Source organism: Gadus macrocephalus, chromosome 15 (assembly GCF_031168955.1).
Source record: "Gadus macrocephalus chromosome 15, ASM3116895v1".
Classification (NCBI taxonomy): Eukaryota; Metazoa; Chordata; class Actinopteri; order Gadiformes; family Gadidae; genus Gadus; species Gadus macrocephalus.
In genome coordinates, this window is record NC_082396.1 from 14,458,478 (window position 1) to 14,468,477 (window position 10,000).

Genomic DNA, 10,000 nt, shown 5'->3' on the forward strand with positions numbered 1-10,000 from the left:
CAGCCCTATGAGCTGCATCCAACTATGTATCCATCTGTACCTACGTCACGTACGTCTGTGTACAGTAGATGTGTACACAGTCGTTTCCCCGGCAACACCTTACCATTGGCATGAGCGCTGAGTATCCCATGAACAGAGAGCAGAGCTCAGGCCTGACCCCGGCTCAGAGGCTCTGGATGTGCCACCCTAACGGAAACATCTCTGTGCATTGATTTAGTGAGGTGGGGGGGGGGGGGGGGGGCTGTTGAAGGCTCAGTTGTGTCGGGGTGGGGGTTAGAAAGGGGGCGTGGTCAGGGTTTAGTAGGGGATGTGGAGAAGGGGTTGTGCTGGACGGTGTCAACATACCAATGCTACAAAAGAACCTTGGAAGCTAGTCAACGGGAGGGGTTGGGGGGTATTCTGATACTGTCACACACACAAACACACACACACACACACACACACACACACACACACACACACACACACACACACACACACACTGAGGTGCTCACATGAAACTCAAGTACGCACGCGCACACGCACGCACACACACACACATGAAGAGCGAGGCGAGCTGATGCGGCGGGACAGGTGGGCGAGAGATTAACACACATGCCTGTGGTTGTTCTGTGTAATCCAGAAAGGAAATACTGCCCTGCACATCGCCTCCCTGGCAGGCCAGACGGAAGTGGTCAAAGAGCTGGTCACTAATGGAGCCAATGTCAACGCACAGTCACAGGTGGGGGTTGAACAAAAACACACACACACACACACACACACACACACACACACACACACACACACACACACACACACACACACACACACACACACACACACACACACACACACACACACACACACACACACACACAGTCACAGACAGTAGCAGACACCGTTGGCATACAAACTGTTGTTCATGCTAGGAGGATACAATGTGTGCTCTTATTTGCATAACGCTTTATGTCGGTGGCTTTTATTTTGAAAGGGTTTGTAAGTAGTAAGTTCCATCGAAACTGGCCCAGATCCAAGTAGGGCTACTCTCCAAAGGTTTCTGCCATCGCTGCATTTTCCATTTAACCCTTTCATTAATTTGTTAATTTCTCTCTCTTCTCCCTTTAATGGAAAATGTGTTCAATTAAAGGAATAGAGCAAATCTGTAAATTGCCGTTTGCCTGTCTTACCCTGATTCAGACAAGTTCTTTAATTCTATATTCATCAATGTGTCTCCAGAAGGGGAGTGCGCTGCGTTAGCCTTAGCTTTCCATTAGCCGCTTCCATGCAGAGTTACAGTAGCCCTGTGGCTCCTGTTCTATTGATTCATTCCAAAGATTTCCAAAGTGTCCCAAACAATTTTGGGCGCTGTGAGTATTTGGCTACCTGTGATACGCTGACGGGTCACCCTCCGCTTTGAATACCCTGCCAAAAGCAACTGATAGTAAAATAGCAAAATAGCACTAGTGCCAAAATAGGTCAGCATTATCTGTTTGACGACGAATTACAAACTTGTTGCCATGTTACTGGCACTGGTTCTGAATAAGCGGCTATTCTGAGTACTCTGCAAATCGAATAAATGTTGTGTCCCCCTCAGATGAACAGGAGCTAGGCTACTGTAACTCTGCTTCTTTGATACAAGAGATAGATGTCAATATGCATTTTAATGGGTATTTATCTTAGCTGAATAATGTCAACATAATTTGGCGAAAACATATTATTACGAAAACATTTCAACTTGCCATGTTTACACATTTTTCTGACCATGTCAACAAAATGTCAATGAGCATGAGATATGTGAAAGTGGCATTATGCTTAGTGCCCATTTTCCCAGCGGACTGCAGAACCCTTAAGTTGCATTGTTTTTTCTATCATTATAACAACTGCTGAAACACAGACTTTTTTGGTAGATGCTCCCAAATAAATATTCAAAATATGCTGAGCATGTGTGTCACGAATCTGTATGTGTGTTTTTAACTGTGTGTGTGTTTGTGCGTGTGAATGTGCGTGTTTGTGCGTTAATGTGTTTATGCGTGCATGCATGTGTGTGTGTGTTTATGTGTGTGCGTGTGTGTGTATATGTGCCTATATGCCTGTGTGGGTTTGCACCTGTGTGTGTGTGTTTGTGCGCCTGTGTGTGTTTGCGCCTGTGTGTGTGTGTGTGTGTCTGTTTGTGTGTTTGCGCCTGTGTGTGTGTGTGTGTGTCTGTTTGTGTGTGTCTGTGTGTGTGTGTTTGCAACTGTGTGTGTGTGTTTGCAACTATGTGTGTGTGTGTGTGTGTTTGCACCTGTGTGTCTGTGTGTGTGTTTGTGCGTGTGTGTGTGTGCGCCTGTGTTTGCCTGTGTGTGTGTGTGTCCTCCAGAATGGCTTCACACCACTCTACATGGCAGCCCAGGAGAACCACCTCGAGGTGGTCCGCTTCCTCCTGGAGAACAGCGCCAGTCAGAGCATCGCCACCGAGGTACCGCACACCCGTGTTCACACTGTGTGGGGAGGGCTGCGCTTTTATTTTCATTGACCTACCCTCTCCCTCTCTCACACTCACTGTCCCTCGACCATCCCGCTGTCCCTTTTCCTCCGTCGTTATCCATCTTGGCTCTCTCTACCCTCCTCCCACGACGCTCTCCCGCCATCCGTCTCTCCCGGTCTTACCGCTAGCAGCCTAAACCCTCGAGTCCCCAGCCCGACCGTGTGATTTACGAGTCTCTTGGAGAAACGTCGCTTTGAATCGCAAATCGAATCTCATTATCATCCATATCCTTGTGATACTAGTGAGTCCTATTATTACGGGAGGATCCTTCGAAAAACACAAACGTGGCACCCGTTGTTCACACTCAATCTACAAGCTCCTCATAACAAAAGGAGAGCTACAATCCACAAGGTCCTTAGCCCACATTTCAGAGTCCAGCTGCGTTTGTTCTTGCTCTTGCTGGAGGTCCCTCCGCGGTAGCCAGGCGCAGCGTCATTGATCGGCAGGGCAGCGTGGAGTGGAGGAGGCTGGGTGACCTTGGCAGGAAGGACATCTCTGGGACGCTCCTTGCTGCCACTCACATGATTTACACTCGCTTGGGCAGCGGGAAATACGCACGGGCGCGCACGCACGCACACACACACGCACACACATACACACGCATACACACACACACACACACACACAGGCAGGTACAGGCACACACACACACACACAAACATCCACACACACACACACATGCACACAAGCACACACACACACACACACAGGTACGTACACACACACACACACACACACACGTAGGTACATGCACGCACACACGCACATGCACGTACACACACACACACACACACACACATACACACACATACACACACACACACACACACACACACACAAACTCAGGATTTACATGTGTACATAGACGTGAGAGAGACATGCGTAGACACAGATTCGGAGGATAAGGAGGAAAAAACGTCCCAGGTGAATAAATAAATCAACCCAGTTAATAAATCAAATCCCAGAGCCCATTTGTTCCCATCATATTCCAGAGCATGGCATGTCCTTCAGGACGTCCAGAGAGCACCAAATACACAGATCAAACACTTAAGTGCTCGCCACGGCGACACAGAGACGGAGGGGACCCAACCGACATGCATATCCCTGCACTGAGGCCAATGCACACACACACACACACACACACACACACACACACACACACACACACACACACACACACACACACACACACACACACACACACACACACACACACACACACACACACGTTTGCACCTCTTACTGTAGCCATACGTAAGAGAGCTTTCAGTTTAATAATGCAGGAGGCGGGCAGAGAGTTTGTGTGGGCGATGCGAGTGCGTCTTCTACATTCTGTCCTGCCGTTATGTAACACACACTGCTGGTGTGCGTGCCGCGTGGAACATAAGACATAAAAATATACTCTGCTACCTGCGGCTGTATCCGCAATTTTTTTCATGCAGTCTGTTTTTTTATGCTTGTGTTAGACACCAGGGCAGTTTCACTTTGCACAAGAGAAATCCTCAAAAAGGCCCAGTAGTGTCGTTTCCATTCAAGAACCATGACTGTGTGGCACATTCATCACTTCATCCATATAAATAAAAATCCCAGGCCTTGGCCGACTGTACATGACATGAGCATAATCACAAACAAAGACCGGAAACCTTGGCGCGATGGCCATCCTTGAATCAGATGTGCGGAGCGACTCTCCAAAGTGTCTAAGTGATCCAGCCATCCGCTCCAGCTCTTCCCCTCTAACCTGTGCAAGCACCTATTACACTTCCACTCAGGAAATTGGAATAACCTGTACCGTCCCAAGCCATCTATCAGGTGGCAGATAGGGTGCCAGCCCCTCCCCGCACGATGCACACGGGATGGGGCCATCCCGATACTAGAGAGACACACACACACACACACACACACACACACACAAGCTCCACCACACATCTAAATCTGCTCCTTCTATCTTGCCCACCATCAGGTGAACCCCCCCCCCCCCTTATAACAGCCTCACTAACTCCCAATGGGGGTCATCCCTGCACTAGACACACACACACACACACAGACACACAGACACACACACACACACACACACACACACACACACACACACACACACACACACACATTCACACGCACACATCTAATTATTTCCCTGCCCTCTTGTCTCCCACCACCAACCTCACCCCCACCTCCAGGATGGCTTCACCCCCCTCGCGGTGGCCCTCCAGCAGGGCCACGACCAGGTGGTCTCCCTGCTGCTGGAGAACGATACGAAGGGCAAGGTGCGTCTGCCTGCCCTGCACATCGCCGCCCGCAAGGACGACACCAAGGCCGCCGCCCTGCTGCTGCAGAACGACCACAACGCCGATGTGGAGTCCAAGGTGAGGGCCGGGGATCCCGGGGGGGCCACTCCAGTGTGACCTTGAGCACTGGTACCAGGGAGGGCGCGACCGGTGGTGGTAGTGTTGGTGGTACCAGCGGTAGTACCTTTGGTGGTACCAGTGGTGGTACTGCTGGTGGTACAAGGGAGGCAATACGGTGGTGGTACCAGTAGTGGTACTCTTGGGGGTACCAGTGGTGGTACTGGTGGTGGTACCAGGGAGAGAGGTACCACTGGTGGTAACGGTGGTGGTTCCAGTAGTGGTACTGGTGGGGGTACCAGGGATGGCGGTACTGGTGGTGGTGCCCCGTAGTGGTACCAGTGGTGGTGGTGGTGGTACCTGTGTTGGTTGGGGTTTGGAATGCTTGGCTGTTGATTGGTCAGTTTCGTTCCAGTCTTCTGCTTTGGTTTCCTTAGTGAGTGAATGCGCTGAATGCACAGTTTTTATATTATTTGGGTGTATATGTATACTATGTCTATATATATACTCCCTGGGGAAACTGAGACAGATCTGCCAAACTGAAACCTTGCTATCATTGCTCTTGCTGTAACACTGCTAACTAACAGTAATGACAGTCCTACGCTCTCTCTCTTTATGTGTTGTTTTATTTGTTTGAGTTTTTTATTTGGTTTTGGGCGTTTCATTTTCTTTGCTGTCTAACTGCTGGTTTTCTCCTTTCCTGGCTGGCTCTGTAGATGGTGGTGAATAGAACAACAGAGGTATTCCTCGACTTGATATTCTACTAATAAGTATCTCCATCATAGCTTGAAAAGAAAAAAACACACCAACAAAACTACATTCAGTTGTATCTGCAGCCCCCCCTTCCACTTTGCTGTGTTAACTCATTTTGTACTGTCCTCCCCCATCTCCCTGACTTCATGGTGTGCACATCTCCCTGTTTCCCTCTTGGAAACAAAGGCAATAACAACAGCATGTGTCACTAGAAGGGATAGACTATGTTGCTACTGAGGCTGGAGGCGCACGACTACAATCGTGTTCTGGCGGTGGAACCAGAGCATGTCAAACTGTAACGAGTGACACTGCCTTCTCTAAACCCTGACTTGCCGCCCAAATTCCCCATCGGGCTGCTGTAGAAAAACCTTCAAGCCTTCTAGCAACAGACACCTGGTCTCATTAGTCTGCCTTCTAGTGTTTCCTAACGTTCCCAACTCCAGGCCCTCTTGCACTTTTGCATGAGATGGGAGCCGTGTTAGCTGGCTGTGCTAGCTAGCCGTGTTAGCTGGCTGTGCTAGCTAGTTTGTGTTAGCTAGCTGTGCTAGCGGTTTCTATGGAAACAGGAGAGCTGCCCTCTATAACACCAAAGCTAGGCGGGTGTACCGCCTGTTTTTGGTTGACAGGGTTCTGCGAGTTCTGACTCCCTGGCTGTTGTGACTGACTCAGAAAGCAATGCATGATGGGAGAAACACAACAGTCTGATGTCTTGGATGTGTGAGAAACATGATCAAATCATTGGATAAGGATTGTCCCATTACATTCTGATTCTTTTTTCTTTTTGGCTATTTTGGAAATGTTATTTAATGTTATTTTTTAATGTTATTTAAGTTGTTTGTCATGTGTTTGTTCTTTCAGATATAGTGACTTTTGGTTTGATTGTAAAATTGCAGTGTCATAGGTGAGATGTTTAACAGGGTAAATCAAGAAGACTGCTTGCTTGTGGCTGAATTGTAGGGATCAATGAGTATTGGTTAGGTTTTTCTGAGCGCCCCTCTCTGGCGGATTAGGTTACAACCCTTTAACTTTGTGGTTCTATTGCTTTGACAGTTGTGGTTAACTTAGCCAGAGGTTTAACAAACAGGAAATCCCAGTACAATCCAAGCACATTTGTGGCATTTTAAGAAACATTTTTCTGTGATACTATACAAGTATTTCTCAAGGGCAATCTTTTTTATATTTTTATATTCACAAACATATTTCCAGATAATACTGTTCATAGTTCCTTCCTTTTTATCTTAATACCGTCTCAAATATTTTTTTCCATCATAGAAGCTTAAACAATTAATTCATAGATAATACCTCTTTGGCATTGTAAAGAGGCTGCAGGTAGTGGGAGCATACATCAATGGCATCGTGTGTTACATTCAAAACATATTACATATACTTCCAGGAACATGATATAGGATGTAACGAGTCGGTGGGTGCGCATGTTTGACTTTTTATGCGCTACGGTGGTTGCGCCCCCTTTCCATCCTCAGAGTGGATTCACACCGCTCCACATTGCTGCTCACTATGGCAACATCAACGTCGCTACCCTTTTGCTGAACCGAGGGGCTGCTGTGGACTTCATGGCCAGGGTGAGTCTACACTGCCCTCTGCTGCCTGGGAGAGGCATGACACACACTGACACCAACACAAACAACCGTTACATACAGACTGAGTGTTCAACACATTTTATTTAGTTGATTTATACCAGTGGATTTTTAAGTCCGACTCTCTCATGATTCATGGTACAATCTTCTATTGTATGCCATCTCTTTCTAAAAACGTAATTGACCTAACTTCTTACACTGTTAATTATTTTTGTTTACTGTATTTATTTAAAATAGTTATATAATGTTGTATTTAATAGTAAACTAATGATTGTCTTTGATTATTGTGTGAAAAGTCATGAAACTCATCTTGACATTGGCTGATCTGTAAGCACAACAGAATTTGCATTTATTTGTCTTGGCATTAGCATCCTCACACAGGAGAGGAATCCATTAAAAAAAGTCTGTTAGTCGCAACATTGCACTCTAGCTAAATGAGTCAATTTCAGCCTGTAATTAATTCAGGCAGTAGCATTGGAGGGAGTGTGAGTGTTTACATTGCGGTTGACAGTAATTGTAGGTGAGGCCGGGGAAAAATCTCCATTTTGGCTTTGGAGTTGAACAGAATTTAACAATGGAACCTTGTACCCCATCAATTAATAATATAAATAATAATCAGTAAACAAAAAAACCTTTCATTAAATTGCATCTTAGTAGCAATTGAATTGCGTTTACAACATCATATATAACAACAAGGGTCTGGTTTTCATTGATGTCATCATCTTTTGTTTTTACCCAGTGACACTGTTTTTTTCTCCTTCTGTTTAGAATGACATCACTCCTCTCCATGTGGCGTCTAAAAGAGGCAACAGCAACATGGTGAAACTACTGCTGGACAGAGGCTCCATAATAGACGCCAAAACCAAGGTACACCCCTGCTCCTCCCACTGTCAGCTCCACAAGGGGGTCACCGTCACACACATTGCTCAGAGGACGATACTGTCTCTGCAATCTCACAAACACAGGGATACCGTGTATATACTAAAACCCATCAAACTCATTTGGGCAAATGGGTTCTGAAAGGTTGTCCTGGGGATAGTATACCACGTTTCAACCAGACCACAACCGCCCACCAAGTCTATCAAAAATATGGAAAAGGGAAAAAGGAAATGTAAACCCTAAAAAAGGAGTCATAACAGATGTATCTCAAGCCTTACCCCACAATCCCGTTGTAAACTTAATGAGCGCCACCTGTTTCCACAACTACTCCTCTATGATGAAGGCCTATATCAACACCGGCACTTTTATAAAAGGGACATGAAGGTGTTCTCTCTTCAGCTGCTTACAACTACTTGAACTATTGCAGACAGATTGCAACCAGTATCTATGGCAGCCAGACCCAGTTTATAGCACCTGGGCAGGGTGGCTCAGGTGTACCTCCTTCCCCCTATTCCCATAATGGGGTACTCCCTGAGGGGAAGCACACGCACGATTCTCAGAACACTGTAATTAAAACACAAGAATCACAATATATCCATTTTATGTTTTGCAAGGTCTGTTTGTCGGAGACGTGCCTGTCTTTTGTTGTTCAGAATAAATTATTACATGCATTTGAAATGACAAAATAACTGCTTATTTAAATGTCACTATTCAACCCACTGCTAAGTGGTGTTCTATTTGGTCTACTCGACCAAACCATGACAAATGATATTCTGCATGTTATCTGTCGGACTATATTTAATATTATGCAATGTCATTTGTCTGTGTGTGTGTGTGTGTGTGTGTGTGTGTGTGTGTGTGTGTGTGTGTGTGTGTGTGTGTGTGTGTGTGTGTGTGTGTGTGTGTGTGTGTGTGTGTGTCTGTGTGTTCAGGACGGTCTGACTCCTCTCCACTGCGGGGCGAGGAGCGGTCATGAGCAGGTGGTGGAGATCCTCCTGGACCGTGGGGCGCCCTTCCTGTCCAAGACCAAGGTATCTACTGGACTACACACCCCCTGCACACGGAGGGAAACACATCTAGGACAGACTGGAGGAGCTAGGGTGGTCTGGTCTGGTTTAGACCAGACTGGTCTGGTTTAGACCAGACCAGACCAGACCAGACCAGACCAGACTAGGCTATGAAAGAGAAGGCTATGATGGAACTAGAGCTAGACTAGATAAAATAAGATTAGGCTGTGCCGGATTATATGGTCTGGTCTGGTCTAGTCTGGTCTGGTCCAGTCTAGACCAGACTAGACCAGATGCTGTAGGTGATCTAGAATGATGTAATAATATAATAATAAAGTAATCTAGAATAAAGTAATCAGATCTAGAGGTCTGTTTTGTTCTGATCTAGATCTAGCTAGATCAGAACAGAACAGACCTCTAGATCTGCTCTGTTCTGATCTAGCTAGGTCTAGACCTAGCTAGATCAGAACAGAACAGACCGCTAGATCTGTTCTGTTCTGATCTAGCTAGGTCTAGACCTAACTAGATCAGAACAGAACAGACCGCTAGATCTGTTCTGTTCTGATCTAGCTAGGTCTAGACCTAGCTAGATCAGAAAAGAACAGACCTCTAGATCTGCTCTGCTCTGATCTAGCTAGGTCTAGACCTAACTAGATCAGAACAGAACAGACCGCTAGATCTGCTCTGTTCTGATCTAGCTAGGTCTAGACCTAGCTAGATCAGAACAGAGCAGACCTCTAGATCTGCTCTGTTCTGATCTAGCTAGGTCTAGACCTAGCTAGATCAGAACAGAACAGACCTCTAGATCTGCTCTGCTCTGTTCTAGCTAGGTCTAGACCTAGCTAGAACAGAGCAGAGCAGATCTAAATCCAGTAGCTGTGCTTAGCCGACATAGCTATCCATGCACTTTCTTTGGCT

At 46.5% G+C, this 10,000-nt stretch overlaps 1 protein-coding gene across 25 annotated transcripts in view; it reads left to right on the forward strand.

Annotated features, from left to right (window-relative positions):
- Nucleotides 1-601: 601 nt before the first annotated feature.
- ank3a (ankyrin 3a) overlaps nucleotides 602-10,000 on the forward strand; it is a 68,026-nt gene continuing 58,627 nt past the window's right edge. For all 25 annotated transcript variants that reach the window (XR_009529392.1, XR_009529399.1, XR_009529404.1 and 22 more), the window contains exons 1-7: nucleotides 602-721; nucleotides 2,339-2,437; nucleotides 4,684-4,869; nucleotides 5,565-5,588; nucleotides 7,083-7,181; nucleotides 7,965-8,063; nucleotides 9,008-9,106. Coding sequence is in view for 7 of the 25 variants with exons in the window: in XM_060073622.1 (XP_059929605.1) it covers nucleotides 2,360-2,437; nucleotides 4,684-4,869; nucleotides 5,565-5,588; nucleotides 7,083-7,181; nucleotides 7,965-8,063; nucleotides 9,008-9,106 (585 nt within the window). In the remaining 18 variants the exon portion in view is untranslated. The remainder of the gene's footprint in view (nucleotides 722-2,338; nucleotides 2,438-4,683; nucleotides 4,870-5,564; nucleotides 5,589-7,082; nucleotides 7,182-7,964; nucleotides 8,064-9,007; nucleotides 9,107-10,000) is intronic.